This window comes from Ornithorhynchus anatinus, chromosome 3 (assembly GCF_004115215.2).
Source record: "Ornithorhynchus anatinus isolate Pmale09 chromosome 3, mOrnAna1.pri.v4, whole genome shotgun sequence".
Classification (NCBI taxonomy): Eukaryota; Metazoa; Chordata; class Mammalia; order Monotremata; family Ornithorhynchidae; genus Ornithorhynchus; species Ornithorhynchus anatinus.
The window spans coordinates 17,382,263-17,399,965 of record NC_041730.1 but is presented as its reverse complement, the minus strand read 5'-3'; the positions used below and the strand labels follow the sequence as shown (position 1 = coordinate 17,399,965).

The 17,703-nt window shown below is 54.0% G+C and overlaps 2 protein-coding genes across 9 annotated transcripts in view; one reads left to right on the top strand and one right to left on the bottom strand.

Annotated features, from left to right (window-relative positions):
• The window catches only part of TMEM216 (transmembrane protein 216), a 23,006-nt gene extending 20,383 nt beyond the window's left edge, over window positions 1-2,623 (top strand). For 2 of the 3 annotated variants that reach the window (XM_039911393.1, XM_039911395.1), the window contains 2 exons: window positions 1,245-1,924; window positions 2,196-2,623. In XM_039911393.1, coding sequence (XP_039767327.1) covers window positions 1,245-1,461 — 217 coding nt within the window. In that variant the 3' untranslated portion in view covers window positions 1,462-1,924; window positions 2,196-2,623. Of the gene's footprint in view, window positions 1-1,244 lie in introns of all 3 variants that reach the window. The other variant, XM_039911394.1, reaches the window with a different exon arrangement.
• The window catches only part of CPSF7 (cleavage and polyadenylation specific factor 7), a 20,369-nt gene extending 2,666 nt beyond the window's left edge, over window positions 1-17,703 (bottom strand). The window contains exons 1-11 of one of the 6 annotated variants that reach the window (XM_029060817.2): window positions 17,616-17,703; window positions 16,896-17,002; window positions 15,871-15,960; window positions 9,475-9,693; window positions 8,736-8,839; window positions 8,153-8,298; window positions 7,701-7,745; window positions 5,854-6,250; window positions 5,392-5,510; window positions 3,095-3,263; window positions 2,471-2,638 (exon numbers count right to left, since the gene is read on the bottom strand). In XM_029060817.2, coding sequence (XP_028916650.1) covers window positions 2,476-2,638; window positions 3,095-3,263; window positions 5,392-5,510; window positions 5,854-6,250; window positions 7,701-7,745; window positions 8,153-8,298; window positions 8,736-8,839; window positions 9,475-9,693; window positions 15,871-15,960; window positions 16,896-16,949 — 1,506 coding nt within the window. In that variant the 5' untranslated portion in view covers window positions 16,950-17,002; window positions 17,616-17,703 and the 3' untranslated portion in view covers window positions 2,471-2,475. Of the gene's footprint in view, window positions 1-2,470; window positions 2,639-3,094; window positions 3,264-4,746; window positions 5,284-5,391; window positions 5,511-5,853; window positions 6,251-7,700; window positions 7,746-8,152; window positions 8,299-8,735; window positions 8,840-9,474; window positions 9,694-15,870; window positions 15,961-16,895; window positions 17,003-17,487; window positions 17,513-17,615 lie in introns of those variants that run through there. The other 5 variants (XM_029060818.2, XM_029060820.2, XM_029060819.2 and 2 more) reach the window with 5 other exon arrangements.

Genomic DNA, 17,703 nt, shown 5'->3' with positions numbered 1-17,703 from the left:
ACATTTTATGGTTATAATTAGGGATGATTCGAAACCCCTCCTCCGAGTGGCAGCCCTGGACGGCATGTAGCCCGGTGCTCTGCACGCAGTAAGCGCTCAAAAAATACCACGGACTAATTGGGCCACGGCTAAGGATGGCCCCTAACCAGGCCCCAGACAGAAAATGCCGGAGAGCGCCAAACCACCGACTAGGGAAGAGTGGACTGGGGCAAGCTGCTCAAGCCACATGATGACAATGTAGTTACCTTGTCGGCTCAGAGATGCTTGCTGTATCCTCACCCCGTGTGAGTGTCGTGGGAAGGCAGTTACTTCCATAGCGTGCTCGTGAAAACAAGGGACCCCTTTCACCGCCTTACCCATCTGGACTATTCGGACACTGGGTGCCTCTGAAAGGCACCGCGGTCTCTTTAATACATAAGAAGCCGACGCCGATCTGCTCTGAAGTCTACCCGGGGCTTTACGGGTGGGTTTTTGTTGAGAAGGGGAAAGGAAAAGGGATAACATCCTGCCAGGTGGTTTGTTTTGGCAACGCAGGATGGCAATGATGGGCGGAGCCATCCACACTCGGGTTCGGTTGCCGTGAGACACGGCGAGCAGGCCTCATCGGCGGCAGGCACCGCTCTGTCTTCGTAAGCTCTTTGTGAACGGGCTCTCACGGTGGCCACGGCGGGGGCGGGGGTGGAGCGGGGGGCATTTTCCTCAAAAAACAAAGAAGGGGAAAAAAAAGCAAAAAGGGGACTCCTCAAAGACAAATGCTCAGGAGGCGGTGAAACCTCTAGTCTCCCTTTTCCAGATGGGAAGGCCGGACATCAACTGGTTAGGGGACCTGCCTTCCGGTGAACTCAAAGAGAAGCGGGGAACGGGCCCAAACCGTGGAAGCCTCAGCCCCGATTCCCCTTCCCCACCTGGGCCTGGACCAGGACTGTTCTGCCAGGTGAAGCTTTGCCAAGGAGGCAGAAAAGAAGGAGCCAAAGAAAGAGTTCCAATTCCCTGATCCCTGAAGCCGCACGCGAACCCGGCTCCACGCTTCAGACGGTGAAAAGCTTTGTAGCCACCGGCAAGGGTTAAGAAGGGGCAGAGGTAAAGGTTATTCAAGGGAAACACAGAGTAGAGAAGGGGTGAAAAGGCTTTCCGGGACGGCCCTCTGGCCGCCGAACCCGCCGAAATACAAAATTTGTTCGTGGCCTGTTTGCCATCGGGGACGGAGGTTTATTAACGTGATCCGGATCCCGTTTCTTTTACAGAACGAAGCTGGGCCTGAAAAGATCTGCGGTTTCATCCAGCCGAGAGATACGGATTAGACATGGACCGACCCCCACAGCTTTAAAATATCTCGTCTCCCCAAGCTCGGGACGTGGCAGCGAATACGTGGGAGAGCGGCCCGTTCCCAACAAGGTGGCGATCCCAGTGGGGCTTCAGCCCCATCAGAAGGCAAGGGAAGCAGCTTTCAGAACAGAATAAGACAGCAACTGGGACCTGAGCCAGAAAGTACGAACTCCTCCCAAGGCCACCCACATACGTAACAGCACCTTGCATGCCAGAGGAGCCTGCAACCACCACCAGAGACAACCTTTGGCAAATGCCTAAGAACACAGAGTACCTCACAGGGCCAGAACAAAGGTCTACCCGATCCAGAATCCTATCTCCAGCACCCCAGGGAGGAAGAGTCCTCCCTCACCTTTCCCTCCGAGAATCCACTCAAATGTCTCGCCGATCAGAGCGCCGGAGAGAGTGCGGCCCGGGAGCGGAGCCGCCGTACGACCCGGTGGTGGTGACTGTCCCGACCCAGTAAACACTCAGCGGGGCGTCTGGGGTGGGGGAGTCCTCTCCCTCTCCAAAGCACAGCCCCTCTGCGGAGCGCTTCCGTACAACTGGGAGGAGACCTGAAGGCTACTTCGGTCACCATCCACCTTCCTCAGCTATCGTAAGAACGTCAGCAATGTCCTTAACAGCCCAGCAATCCGTCTCCAACGGGGACAACCAAAAGTCCTGGTTGCCCTCCTAGATGGCCAGTTCAGCATACTCGCCATCTACTGAGATTTCGGGACATGTTTTCTTCTTCGTCAGAAAAACTACGAGTTACCACCTCCCTTCTTCAAATCTCCCCTCCACGGGACATCCATCACTAAGTGGTCAGCCCCCAGCCTTCTCTTCTCCATTCTCCTAACGCCAATTTCTCTCCCCTTCTCTTCCAGGCCCTATTTACCATCCCCCAATCATCGAAGCTCTCCGCGCCGCTCCAATTTAAGCGAGGGGATGGCTACCCCGAGAACACGTACACGGGTTTTACTCGACTTTATCTCGACCGGGAAAACGTCCTGACGGAAAATCAGACAAAGAGACTGGAGCCAGCTGACGAGGGGCAGCTCCGAGGTGACATCTCGGGGCCCGGGCGAGCAGCCATTTGTCTCTGCCGGGCCTTCCCTGAAGCCAGCCGGCCCGGGAGCCAGGCCCACCCCCATCTCCTCACCTTTCTCAGTGGTGCCGGTCCCTTTCTCTGTCCCGGTGTCTCTCGTGCTCCCGGTTCCTTTCTTGGAAATAATCCTCATGCCGATCCTCGTTGTGGAGCAGGTCCCGGTGCCTCCGGCTGCTCTCCCGGGACCGACTGGGTGACCGCTCCCGAGACCGGTGTCTTTTCCTGTTGGGAAAGGTTCTGCCTTCAGTTCTCCCCTAAGGGATTAACCGCTTTTCCCACCCAAGACCCTTCTTTTGTAACCGTGTTAATTCCAGCACTTGACCAAAACGTGGGCTCCACAAAGGAAGCAACAGGTGTCCCTTCTAGCGTCTCAGGCAACGCCAGATACACCAGGCTGTCCATTAACATGACAGCAAGTCTAATGAGGGCCGTCCCTTCCCGTTGAACGGGTAAGTGGTGCCACGGATCCCGTACCCGAGAGGTCCTGAGAGGGAGGCAGAAGCCGGCCTGGCCGGGCCCGGCAGGAAGACTCTCCCAGGAGCTCAGTAGAGTGCTCTGCACACGGTAAGCGCTCAATAAATACCACCGTCGAGGACGAGGCGGACCACACCCGGCAAAATGGCCGCAGGGCTGGGGCGAGTGCCCCGACCCCCGTGGATCGGGATGAGGACCACTCACCTGGAAGAGCTCCCGCCGGCGCCCATGCTGTAGGACTTGGCTTCAATGCCATGAAGACAGTCCTTGAGGGAGGAGATGAGGACCCGACAGCGCTCGTCATTGGCGACGCGGGACTGTTTGATGACAGCGATGGCTGTGAGCAGAGTCTCAATGGCGTCGCTGTAATCCCCTGGGGTGGGGTGAGGGGGAGAGGTGCGAGAGGTAGGAAAGGCCGAGGATGAGTAGGGATGTTCGGGCTGGGGAGGCGAACTGGGCTAGAAGGGAGGGATAGGGAAGGCCCAGACCGCGAGCAACCGGGAGGCCCCGTGTATCTTGGCATCGGCCGGGAACGAGAGAAATGGAGGATGCAACTTCACCGCAGCCCTATCTGTGAAGACAACTGCTGGATCTGGAGGGTTTAGGGGTTCACTTGCCTTGGGGTCAGGGGCGGGTGACCCCTCGCCGTCCCTACGCTGGCTCGCCGCCCACTTCTCCCAACTCCCCCTCGGCCGTTCAGAGAACGGACCCAAACTCAGCAGTCTGCCGGTCTTCACCGGGTGGAGGCTATTTGTCCGCTCCACCACGGAGGGGTCGCACCGGCACAGAAGCACCGGGAACGGGAGTGCAGAGAGATTAAGGGCCAGGGAGGATGTTCCGTGGGGAAAGCGGCAAGGTCTGCTGCACCTTGGGAGGGAAAAGGGGGTGGACGTCTGAATTTAGTAAGGGGGGGCAAAGAAACGACGGTAGTAGGACGAGGGAACCGACGGGGGAAGAGACTGCGAGGGGCTGACGAACCTTCTAACCAGACGCCTAATGGGGTGGTTGGTGGAAACAGCCTAGTCGCTGAAAGGAGTATTTGCCCTTTCATCTCTCTCACCCTGCCAGCTAGTTACCGCTGAAGAAATGTCCACTGTTGGGCAGTCACGCAATCCCCAGTCCCTCTGAGGTGAAGGGACGGCTCGGGAGGAGGGCGATGCTTCAGTGTATTCGATTACTTTCTTCTACAGCATTCACACCGCCTTACTGCCGTTAGCTTATGAATTCTGAAAACGTCCCTGGAAGCTAAGCGGTCACCTGTTTTTCAGGTGGGAAACCGTGCCGCCCTGAGAAACCCGGGACGCAATCTACGCCAAAGCTACTCCCCCACAATGCGTAAAAACATCCCTGATCTTCCAACTCTTCAACGACCCATTTTCTATTTCAAGCCGAAAGGAGGGTTGAACTCACAGGGACCGGTCCACCACCGACTGGGTAGCCGCGACAGGGCTCTGCACGACTGGAGGAACAGAAGTTGGGCCTCCCGGCCTCCGGCCGGAGGCCAGATTCGGCCCGTCCCCGAGTACCCTCTGCTTGGGCTCAGCATCCCTCCTGGGGGCGGAGTTCTTGCCCCAGGCCTCTCCCATCAGCTCCCACCCACCCGCCGCCCTCAAGTTTAGGCAGTTGATTGCGGGAGCTGGCTGAGGCACCTAGATTCTACCATTTTTTGTGTTTTCTTGTTAATCAGGGCCAGCAACCGAGACGGTAGTCCCGCTGTTGTTGTGCTCTGTGGGGTGGGCAGCCGGAGCTTCCTCCTCCTCGCCTGGGAGTGTGGCTCCCGCACGCGTACTCGCACACACGCACACACGCACCACGACAGTCCAGTCCGGTCAGGTAAGTGCACAGGCTAAAAGAAATCAGACTGTGGGCAAGTAAGAATTTTAATAAAAATGGAAAACACGACTACCACTGATAGGATCATTTTCTGGTTCCTGATGCTCACGGCCATTAGAAATTAGTTCTACCTTGTAGCTACACAACACTTTTCTTCCTAAGAGCTCAAAGCGCTTTGACAACTGTTAATTCAGAAGACTCTTGCAGGTCAAGTGCGATAAGGCGAAGCAGGTATCTATCGTCATCCGCGTTACCACGACACCGGTAAGTAAGTGTGGGAAAGACTGGGAACAATTTTCGCCGGTTGGTAGGGTTAAGAAAACTCTCTCTAAACAAAGGATTCTCAAGGAAATGCTTCCAAGGAAGGACGCTACCCCCTGACTGACTGAAGACAAGAGCTGTTGGCGACCAAAGCAACCAGAGAATTCAGAAGAATCCTCTTCTGTGGTTGGGGCTGCCTCTTCAGTGAGAACATTCTTTCTGTTGCTGAGGAAGGTGTGTTTCAGAGCTTCATCGCTTCTGATCCCAAGGAGTACTCAATCTACCTGGCAGAGGCAGTGCTAATAGGCAGAACAGAGAATGAGATGGAGGGATGGAGAGAGAGAACGAGAAGAGAGAAAAAGAGAGAGAGAGAGAGACAAAAAGATGAGGGAAGGAGGACTAGTTACCTGCACTGGCTCCAGACACCGCTTTGGAAATGGCACTGCTGGAAATCGCTCTGTTTCGGTTCATGATCTCCTCAAACTCAGCTTCACTCACAGTAGAGGGCGGAGGGCCCAGCTCTCGGCTACATGGAGACAACCACAACCCACTGAGCCTGGCACGGGGTGGAGGGGCGGGGGTTGGGGGGGGAGGGCGGGAGGGGAGGGGGGACGGGGGCAGAGCCCAGGTCGGCTCAACGGAAAGGGGGCACCTAGCTAAGGGGAGGGTCGACGACTAGTCCCTGGAGCTCGGCACTCCCACGCCGAAGGCCTGTCGACGGAGTAGGTGGCGAGACTCGACCGCGACCTATCCCGGGAACAGAGCGTCGAGAGCCCGGCGCTGATTACAGGCAGGAAGGATCCGAGTTCTCTCACGTCTACTCCGATACCCAACCCGGTTCTCCCTGAGAGGAATGGGAACGTCCTTACCTGCCGTGGTGGTTATAGGGCGCAGAGGCCTTGATATAAGCATCTGGTGGGGGACCCACTGCAGCATTCGGTGGGGGGAAGAAGGCTGGGTTGAGGTGAAGAGCGGGGGGGATGGCCCCAGGGGGAGGCACGGCCAGGTGGGGAGGCAGTCGAGGGGGAGGGGGCATGAGATGCTGGTAGTGGATTCCAGGAGGGGGAGGCGGGACCCCAAAGCCCGAGGAGAGAGGCGGTGGGGGTGGGATGGGTGGTGGGGGCAGACCCATTAGGGGGAGAGCCGAAGGGGGACGGTTGAAGTAGGGCAGCACGCGGGGAGGTGGGGGCACAAGGTTCTCAGTGGGTGTGGCCCGTCCATCAGCGGAGTCGCTGGAATCTCGGGAATGGGCCCGCGGCGGCACTCCTGTGAAACAAAATGGAACTAGTGTAAAAGTAGAGGGCATACCCTAGGGGCTACACCTCATCCTCAAATCTCCTCTCTCTCTTTCTCTCTCGTCACTCGGGCAAGGACCGGCCGGCACCGGAGCCAAGCAGGCCGAGGCGTCTCCGCCTCCGGGGACAGACCGGACGCCCGGCCCGCGGCGTCGCCCCGGGGCCGGCGCGAGGCAGACGCTCCCCCGAGGAGACTGGAACGCCGCGACCTCGGCTTCACCCGGGACCCGTCTCCCGAACCGTTCCAAGGGCGCCGCGCGTAGCTCACTAAGGCCCGGCGGCGGCGGCTCTGCCAGGCGCGCAGGGGCCGGTATTAGCGTCTCCATTTCACCAACGAGGAAACCGAGGAGCAGAGAGACTTAAGATACCTGGCGGCCGACGCTCGGTTAGGGGCGGGGCTGGGGGCTACAATCCAAGTCTCTGCGTGACCTCCTTCCCGTTTCTGAAGCGGTAGCGTGGAACGGCCCCTGTCTCCCCACCCCCCCGTCTCCCCACCCCCGCCTCGCCCCTCGGCCCCGCTCCCCTTCCCTTAGGGCTCACCAGCCGGGGACTGGGACTCGGCAGGACCACCCGATCAACGGGAGAACGGTGGGAGAGTGGCCCCTAGCAAGGAAGACTGGATGGCGGTACAGGGAAAAGTACTCCTTGGGAATAAACCGGATCACGGTCGGACTTTTTTCCTCTCATCTAGGGCGTCGACTGTCCCCCCCACCGCTTCCCAGCTGACACGCCTCACCTTCGTTCCCCTTCCTTCCCGGCCCGCTGCCACTGACTCGGGGGCGGGTACTTTCGCTCACCTCAAACCCTCTAAAAACTTCCTCTTCCAGGTTGAGGGGCTGAATCCTCATCACCCTCTCCCCTCCCTCCACTCCTCCCCGCCCAACGCCCCCAATTCGGTAACCACCCCCTCTGGGGTTAAAATCACACTCGCAGCTAGCATTCTCTCGACACTCTCAACTCATCTGGTGTTCAAACTCTAAGTTCCAAAAGCAGCGACCGAGTCTTATTCCGTGTTGAGCCCACCGACCGTGCTTAGAAACAGAGACTTGAGCCCAACCCCACAGAGGCAGCAGCAAAACAGAAAACACCACTCGGTGACCCCAAACATCTAAGCCGTTACCACCCCACCCCGCCTCCCCGCCCCCGGAGAAGCTTTTCACCCTCGGGGCCACAATGTAATCCATCTTAGGCGGGTCACAAGAGGGACGTTTTAAACAGTAAAAATGAAAATAACAACCGAACGATGAAACCACAGAAAAGACGCAGAAATCAAAGGGGTTCGGGGGCCAGAACTGGAGAAGAGGAGGGTGCAACTGTGACCCAGGCCAACGGGAATTCCAGCTTAGCCCACCTAGGGCCCTAAGACTAACCGGAGAAGTGAGAAAATGTTTCTGTGTAAGTGAGGGGGCCAGGAATTTTACCTGGCAGCTGAGGCCCAAAGCAGGGCGGGATTTTGCAAGTAGGACCTAAGCAGTGATAGGAAACACATATTAATAATACCTTGTATTTGTATAGCGCTTTTATTTGTCCAAAGCGCTTTCACAACAATTATCTCATTTTATCCTCACAACATCCCTGTGAGGTAGGGAGAGGCAGGTATTATTATCCCCATTATACAGACGATGAAACTAAAGCACAAAGAAGTTAAACAACTTGCCCATGGTTATACAACAGGCCAGTGGCAGAACTGGGACGGGAACCCAGCCCCATGCTGCTCCACTAGACCGGACACTGCACTTGGGCATCCCCTCCCCCTCCCACCCAACATCCCCAGACCCTGTAGGCTAGTCCTACACGGCAAAAAGACCCCTCCTTCCTCCCCCCCTCCATACAAATGTCTATTTACCCCCTCTTGGAACTCGGACGCACTCACGTTTCCGAGCCTGCGCCTCAAACTGTGACAGGTTCTGCCGGGTGGCCAGCCTCACGTCCACTTTCTCCCCATTGAGGATCTTGCCAGGCAAGAGCTCCAGGAGTTTGTGGACGGAATTCTCAGAGGCCACCACCACCTCAGCGTACCTAGGGAGAGAGGGAGAGAAGAGTCAGGGAGCTGCACGCCCATAGATTCTTGCCACCCGGGAAGCTGGAAAGCCACACTGGGGAGCTGGGGAAGGGCCTTCTTATGGAAAGAGCTGCGGCCCACCTGGTCCGGAATACACTGGTAACTTTCTGCGCCTCTTGAAAGAACAGACCGTGGGCTCAGGCTCCCCAGTTGCCTGCCCAAGGGCGGATCTCGTGTCTCCTCCCCCCGCTCCGGAGCAGCTGCCTCCTCCGAACCAACAGTGGGACCGACGTCCGGGGCAAACGCTCGGAACCCTGAGACTCGGGACGAGGAGAGCTCACTGACCACGCTGCGAGGCAACTAACAGCCCAAGATGAACCGCGGAATAGAGGGAGACTCTACAAGGCTGGTTCCCGGTTAAGCTTTACGGGTCCCCTCCCCATCCGGCTCTTACCCTTTCGACTGCCCGTTGGCTCGGTTCTCGGCGAACTTCAGCTCCACCACATCGTAGACTCCCACAGAGCGAATGATCTGGATCAGCTGTTGGTCGGTGGTCCACTAAGGCCCAAGAAAGTGAGAGAAACATCAAAAACGGGAAGCCTCGGCCAAGCATTTTCCACCAGCCCTTCATCCCAATCCCAAACCTCCAATCAGCTATGTGGCCCTGAAGACCAGTTCTGGGAGACCTAGGAGGATGGGGATACCCTGGCGCTGTCCTCTGTTCTCCTCGCTTAACTCTTAGAGAGGTGAAGGCACCTTTCCCCACTTGGAACCTTCAGCATCCAAAGGGAGGTGGACTGCCTATTCGTTGTAAAGATGACTTCTGTCCGAGCTCAGCATTTCCAGTCATCGGGAGAACCCCAACCCAAACTAGAGCACCGAAGACCTCCGGTTCCCCTCATAAACCCAGACAGCAGATCTAGCGACTCCCAAAGGTTGCGTGGAAGTCATGAACATCTTGACTTTGGGCCAGAGGCACCGAGAAGAAAAGTCCCGACCCCTTAAATCACAGCCTCCTGGGCTTGGGAAGTTGCCTAGATGTGGTCTGACCTCGTCTGACCTCGCTGAGCGGACATTTAAGCCCCTCACAGTAGAAACTGCACAATCGAAGGTTCTGAAACCCCACCATCCCCGACACGTTCCAGGTAGCTGGGCCCCACTCCTGCCCGGGCCTCACTTGACCACACACTTACCCAGGAGAAGCTGCCCACGTAGACAGCTGCCCGCTTATTGCGCAGTCCGCTGTAGGTGTACAGGATGGCAGGAGACTTGCTGTTGGGCTTGGGAGACTGCTCCTGACGAATGGGAGGCGGTGGCTCAGCGCTGGCGCTCCGATCATCAGAAGGCTGGGCGCTGGCCGCCAGCACATCGTCATACAGGTCGATCTGATCTGCATTGCTGAACTCCGAGTCCTAGCAAATGGGAGGGGACTGCCATAAGCTTGACCCACCCCCCTCCCCGCCCCCACAGGGCAACCTAAGCCCTCAAGGAGAGAGTGACCAGAGACCAGGCCCTGGGCCAGCAGAGGCCAAGCAACGGTTGGCTGCTCCCACCTCTGCTTGGAAGCTGGGGCGCACACACACAGACAGAGACAAACACATTTCCATTCGCTTTGATGCAGGCCCAAGAGATCCGCCCCCTGCCCTGGGCATGACGAGAATGAGGGATCTCCTCTAAAGCTACATCAATCGCCCTGGGCTTGCTCTGTGACTTTCCATAGCTCCCCACCCCGTAGAGGGCCCCACCAATAGGGTCGCTTTGACTGTAGTCAGGAAAAGTCAGTGGGGTGGAGGAACTGCAGGGAAGGCTCGTGAAACCACCGTGTTCACCTATCTTTCGGAAATGTACAAAGGAATTTAAATTTGGGGTGGCGGGGAGGGGGAGAGTTGGGGGCTACTCTAATGATCCTCTAATAATGAGAATGTTTTTAACTTCTAGTGTACGTGTTCTGAGCCAAGGTCAAATGGACCAGGCAATTTAAGAAGAATGGGCATTGGGGGGTGGGGGGTGGGTCCTGAAGATTTCTACCCAGGAAGTTTCCCATTCAGCTCCTCTTTCAAGCTGTCAACAAAATGGCTCCTTCCATTAATTTCTACAGATATTTCTGAGGAGACCGTTACGTTAACCACCAAAAATGACATAATAAAAATTCCCAGTTTTGCAACATTGTTCTCTTAGGCAGTTAGCTGGAGGTCAATTTCTGGTTTCTATTCAGGGTCAGAGAGACACGAAATCCTACAAAAATAATTGGACACCGCCCAATGGAAAGAAAAGTGTTGCCAATTTGGCCGAGGCTGCGGGCGGTACTTCGCTCACCCAGCCTAAGAAGCTCAGAGTGATTCAGGCATGCCCTTGTTCATCATATTTCTATTTTACAGTCGAAGTTCAGGTTATTTAGGTCCCTGAGGGCTCCCAGTCTGAGTAATCAACCGACATTATTTTATCGAGGACCTACTGTACGTAAAGCACTCTACTAAGCATCTGGGAGAAGACAAGGGAAGTCAAAGACCCAGACCTTACTGGCTCAGGAGCTTAGGATCTAGTAGGGAGTCAGGTAGATTATTTACAAAAACCGACAGCAGGAGGAAGAACCAAAATACACCAGGGAATAGCAAGAAGATGGAAACGTCAATCAGTAAGAGCTAAGGGTGCCCCGTGGGAAGCAGGGCCTGGGGTTGTGGGGATTCATCAAGGAATATGCTTCTTGGAGGAGGTGAAATTTCTGGCGGGTTTGGCGCCGGGGCTAAGTTGGTTAAAGTGCCTGTCTAGTAACCCAGATTCTGGGTTCCAATCCCAGCGGCGCCTCAACTTCTTATGAAGAGCAGCGTGGCTTAGTGGAAAGAGCCCGGGCTTGGGAGTCAGAAGACCTGGGTTCTAATCCCAGCTCCACCTGTCTGTGTGACCTTGGTCAAACCACTTCCCTTCTCTGGGCCTCAGTGACCTCACCTGGAAAGTGAGGATGAAGACTGTGAGCCCCACGTGGGACAACCTGATTACCTTGTAACTACCCCATTTCTTAGAAATGCTTTGGCACATAGTGAGTGCTTTACAAATTCCGAAATTATTACTACTATCATCATTGAAGGCGGGGAGATTTAGATAGGAAGGGGGAGGGGGTTCCAGGCAAGAGGAAAGGGGGTAACTCTGGGTCGGAAGCGGGAGAGTCAAGAATAAAGAGAGTAGACATCTCCTAGGACCTCCTACCTCCAACTTCAGGATTGGTCACGGAGGCTCTGGGTGGAGGTCAAGGCTTTACTGAGATCCCAGGCCACAATTTCACCTCCCCACTTCCATCACCGACCCTCTGGGTGGCCTCTGGAGACCCCTTGTAGCCACTAGATTTCTCTAAATGTACAATAAGCAGAATATGGGGGGACCAAATGATAAAACCTGGACCTCCGCACCCACGATGATTAAAAAAAAAAAAAGTTCCAGGTGGGGCCCCTTGTCCTTAGGTTTGAGTGAGCACGAAGCTCCCAGGTTCCTTGGCGTTCTGTACACTGTATGAACACATCCATACATTCTTTCACGTGGCTGGGTAAGAGCAACCCCCTTTTTTCTTTTATCGGTTAAACATTTACTATGTGCCAGGCAACTGAACGGCTGGGGTAGATACAAGCTAATCAGGTTGGACATAGTGCATGTCCCACATGGGGATCACAGTCTTAACCCCCATTTTTCCTCTTCCCTTTTCATCTGCTCCCCCACCCTGCCCCAGAGCACTTAGGTGTATATATGTACGTATTTATAATTCTATTTATTAATGATGTGCATACATCTATAATTGTTTACTTATATTGATGCTACTGATGCCTGTTTACTTGTTTCGACATCTGTCTCTCCCCTTTTAGATTGTGAGCCCATTGTGGGCAGGGATTGTCTCTATTTGTTGCTGAATTGTACTTCCCAAGCACTGAGTACAGTGCTCTGCACACAGTAAGCACTCAATATAACTGAATGAATTTTACAGGTAAGGCAACTGAGGGACAGAAGTTAAGTGACTTGCCTAAGGTCACTCAGCAGACAAGTGGCGGGGGCGGGATTAGAATCCAGGTCCTTTGGACTTTCCAGAGCCATGTTCTTCCCACCGGGCCATGCGGTCTCTCCTACACCCTACAACTAGTAAGTGCTATGGTCCCCGTGTCATCAAAATACTTTTAAGACTGCTCAGAAAGACTTCAGATGGGGCTAGCAGACGAGGGAGAGAAAAACTGAAGAGAAAAAAGCAGAGGGGATGAATTTCCCGCAGAGGTTTGCGACAAGACGACAATAAGGCCGACAAGAACAGGAAGAGGCTATTCCAGGCAGCAGCTCTGCAGATAAGGATCTTGAACCAAGGACATATAAAGGAATTGGGGAGAAGCTGACACTGGAGAGAACACGGTTACTGAAAAGAGAAAAAAGGCTCGTGAGGTTGGCTAGAGTTGACGGTTATATCCTGGAGTTAAGAAGTCCTCCCTCATGAACTTCGGCTGCCTAAGGCCCCTAACCCTCATAGCCCGCCTAAGAATTAAGAGGCAAGTGTTAATCGATCCCCAAAGTTAGGATCGAGCCTGGAATGGGGGAAAAACCCAAGGTCCCTCCTGCCCCAGTTCCTGTCATTTCTAGTTAGAGACCCAACTACTGCAATACGGACAATTAAGCGCTTGGGGCCCAATAGGAAATAGCCCAGATGAGCTCCCGGGCACTTCCCGCTTGTTTTCGCCATCATTCCTCCCCTTGCCCGACTCGGAACTGCAGGCCACCTACTCCCGTTTAAGCTTGGTTTTCTCCCCAACCAGCCTGGCCCTGGGAATTAACAGGCTGTTGGGTTACAGAGTCATCACTGGAAGAAGACTGAACTGACCCCAGTTCTTTTAACTTCCAGACCGGTGACCCCTCTGTAGTTCACCAAGATTTGAAAAACCAAGGAAGTGGACTTTACAGTGCTTTGCATACAGTAAGTGCTGACCGACTGACTGACAGAGGGAGATGAGTTGGCGACAGCTTTAGTCCATGTATTTCGGCCCCAAGAAAGTTACAGTGGATTCAGCTATATGGCAATTGAAGCCATGGTAAAACATGCAAATCCTGCCATTGATAAATTAGGGGACTCCCAAGCACCAGTGAAAGCCAGCTGGAGGCTGCAGAGTCCAGGTCTTATCAGAAAATACAAATATCAAATACAAAGAAACTTCTGGAGTTCTGCATTTGCTGTTGATTAAAAAAAAGGAAAAAATCGTTTCAGACCAGGATGGTCTTTTCGGGCTCGAGCTTATTGGTGAAAGGGCTGCCTTTTTCAGAGGCCTAAGACTAACACATTTTGCTCTTTATCAGAAGCAGGATCAAAAAACTTGGCAAAGTAAGTGATCTCCAAGTAATCCTGGGACCTAGAATTAAATGTAAGCAATCAGAGCTCTCTCATCTGCCAAATCCCAGTTTCCAAAGGAAATGGAGGAAAGAATCTTCCTTAAAGCAACCCAGTAGATGCCCTGAAATATGACCCCTCCTTTACAGGCCTCGCACTTTTTAACTAGGGTCCTGGGGAGGGAGCTAGGGGAGTTAGATGATTTTCCTGCTCACAGAAGCTGTAATGTGACCAAACCAATTTCCTCAACTGATAAGGCTGACACTTTTGGATGCCTCTGGTAAAGCCCTAAATCTCAATCGGCTCTGGAAAAAAAAAAAAAATCCCTCCCGCAAAACGTGTCACTCCACAATGTTCACCTATTTACTGTTGTATCCCACCCACTTCTTAGGCAATATGCTGGAGTCACAGTAGAGTGAAATATGTTTTTTTTGCTCCCTTATTCACAAGAATTCATCACACATTTTAACCCCAATATGAGGTGAGGGAAAAACCCTTTCAAAACAGAAAAAATTTGGTTCATGTTAACGACTTGTTCATTCCAAGCGCTTAGTACAGTGCTCTGCACATAGTAAGTGCTCAATAAATACTATTGAATGAATACTCAGATTAGAAGAGTGTATTCTAAATTCAAAACTGCTTAGAGGGCAAGTCACTGTAACTTTTTGTTACTGAACAATGTATGGACTCAGATTTGTCGAGGCTCCTGCCTCCAGTGCTTATAACATTCCCGCCAGTCCCTCTAATCAAAAGGATCGTGGTATTGAGTAATGGAAATTGAATAAAATTTCCCCAAATGTGGAGGTTTACGGAATCCTTGTCCTTTTCTTCTAACCTAAGAAATCCTATTTTTTGAGGATGGAGTCAAAAGAAACACAATTAGGTATCTGGGGGAAACTAAGAAGAAATCAAAGTTATCCCAGAGTCTTGGCAAACTATGTTTTGCTTCTAAAAAGCAATTTATTTTAGAATCCCATTATTGGGCAGGGACTGTCTCTATCTGTTGCCAAAATGTTCATTCCAGATGCTTAGTACAGTGCTCTGCACATAGTAAGCGCTTAATAAATACTACTGAATGAATGAATCTCCATGCTTTTCCCATTTTTCCCCCTCCAACCTTGTATTTTTTTTTAAATAAATATGTTGGGTTGCTTAACTACCTGAGGCATTAACAAGAAAGAGAAATAGTTAATTTTTATTTATTTTGGAAAAAAAACACCCTAATATCGATTAGACTGTAAGCCCGTCAAAGGGCAGGGACTGTCTATCTGTTACCGATTTGTACATTCCAAGCGCTTAGTGCAGTGCTCTGCACATAGTAAGCGCTCAATAAATACTATTGAATGAATGAATAAAATACAGTAATATGGACCCAGCTCCAGTTACTCTTCGGCTCACAGGGCGCACCCATGATGAGCAGAGGAAAAAAGAACCCATGACTTTTAAATGCAAACGCAGATCCAAGATCAGCTGGACTATTTACCCCATATCCCCCCACTGAGGTGTCACGGTGGAACTATCTCACTTTAAGATATTTCACCATCCAATAGAGACCCAGGTCGGGTAGGTCCGCCTACCACCTCCACCTTGGTTCCCCACCTTGCACGGCTGACTCCAGGCTAGAGTTTGGCAGATAGCAATGAGAAGAAAACTTCCCATTGTCCAAATCCCTGACTGGGGTTGGGATTCCACAGTGCATCAGGTTATGAACTTCAAATCTGGGGAATCCCAAGATCTCAGAGATCAAGATTTTATGACTGCAGGAGAAAAGCGCTGCTTAAAAGAATGGCAAAACCCTATAGTTCCATTCAATGTTTGTGGAGGCGAGGAAGTGGGAGAGAGAAGAGGGGAGAAGAGGGACGAATCAAGCCTACAATTTAGGACTAGTACCCGTCTGCAAACTTGTTCCCCATCCCTTTTCCAACTTTGCTTCAGAAGGTCTGGACATTCTGGGGGCATCTCCAGTGAGTCACTTAGCTTCTCTGTGCCTCAGTTACCTCATCTGTATAATGGGGACTAAAAGTGCGAGCCCCACGTGGGACAACCTAATTACCCTGTATCTACCCCAGCGCTTAGAACAATGCTTTGCACATAGTAAGCGCTTAACAAATACCATCATTATTATTACTATTATATATTATTCTTATTCTTCTCAGCCCTGGGCTGAAAAATCAAGGAAAACGAGGAGGAAAAAAAAAAAAAGAGGGAGGAAATAAGCCTACAATTTAGGACTAGTACCCACTTGCACACTTGTTCCCCATCCCTTTTCCAACTTTGATTCAGAAGGTCTGGGGCATTCTGGGGCATCTTCCTTCATCTTCTCAGCCCTGGGCTGAAAAATCAAGGAAAACAAAATTTCCTTGAAATGAAATTACAAAACAGTTCATCTTAACTGCTCATGGGGGGGTAAGGGGGAGGGGGGGCGGGGGTTACAAAGGGAGACCCTAATTAATCCCTCTGGTCAAGGGGGCAAAGCGGTCATCTCCTGTGGCGGGGGGCGGCCGGGGTTAGCCCTGGGGCCTGCGAAGTCGGATATTTTGTACTCTCGTGACCGTAGGGTATTTAATACTCTCGTGACCGTCGCTGCAGATGCAGTTGTGATTTATAAGAGCGGTCAATCCTGGGGGGGGGGGGGGGGGGGGCGGGGTGGGGAAATTTCAGCCGCCTCGGCCTCCCGCGGCAACAAGTTCCACAGGTTGATTAGCTCTTACAGCCAAGCCCCCTTTCCCCCTGCTCCTCCCCCTTCCCCTCAGCACTGTGCTCATTTGTAGATATTTTTATGACCCTATTTATTTTGTTAATGAGGTGTCCATCCCCTCCATTCTATTTATTGCGCGCTTGCCGTGTTTTTGTCCGTCCGTCTCCCCCGCGCTTAGACCGAGAGCCCGTCACCGGTCAGGACCGGTCTCTCTCTGTGGCCGAATCGTCCATTCCGAAGCGCTTAGTCCAGTGCTCCGCACCTAATACGCGCTCTGTAAATACGACTGGCTGGGTGAATAAATAAAACCCCGTTTTATTTGCTCTTAAACCTTTTAATTTCAAACGGTGGCCCCGTTAACGTGCGGCTGGATGTGGTGGAGGCCCCTGCCGGGTGCGAGATTCTCGCCCGGCGGAGAAGGGACGCTGCTTCGAGACCTCGGGGCGGGGGGGAGGAGGGTGGGGAGGGTGGGGGGGAGAAAAATAAAAATAAAATAAAAAAACCGGGGGGGGGGGGGGCGGTTCGGCTCATCGGCGGGACCGGGGTGGGCGGCGTGGCTCATCGCTCACCTGGTTGAACTCCTCGTCGGCGTAAATATCGATCAAATCCACTCCCTCCGACATGACTGCGGGCGCGGGATGGCGGCCCCGGAGAACGAGAGCGACACAAGGGGGTCCTGCCGGGCACAAAAGGGGGGAGAAGTTAGAAAAAAGGTCGCAATAAAGGGGGAGATTTGAGGACCCCCCCCCAATCCCCGGCCTCCCCCCACTCGGATGGTGCCCGGCCCCCAAGCGCTTTCTGGGCTGCCCCCCGTTCGGACGCCGGGATTTAAAAAGAGGAAATAAAAAGGGTAAGAAGTCCCAAAAGGTGGGAGGGAGGGAGTGCGGGGCCTGAGGGGATGGCGCCGACTCCATCGGCCTGAGGGAAAAAGGGCGGCCGCCCGAGGCCCCGGCCTCCTCCGTGGCTCCGGCCGTCGTCGGTGCGGATGGGAGTCCGGGAGGGGAGGCTTCCTCGGGCGCCCCTCATCACGGGGGTCCGTCCGGGGGCCCGTCCGGGGCGGGGGGGGGAGGGGGTCGGTCCCGCCCCGGGTTTTCCTCAGAGACGGGGCCTAGCTTTCCGCCCGCCCTCTCCCCCCCCCCACCTCTCACAACCACCACCCACCGCCGCCAAGGCGGAGGCCCGGAGGCCCGGGCCCCCGTGCGGCCCCCGCGCCCCCGCTCGGGCCGCCCTCCTGGCCGCCCGCCGCCTTCGCCCGGCCCGGCCCGCCGCCCCCCGCCGCTCCCCGTTACCGGGAATATGGCGTCGACGGCGGCGGCGGCCAGTCCCCACTAGGCCCCAAGCGCGCGAACGGCTCTCGGCAGCGCGGCCCGCCCCTGC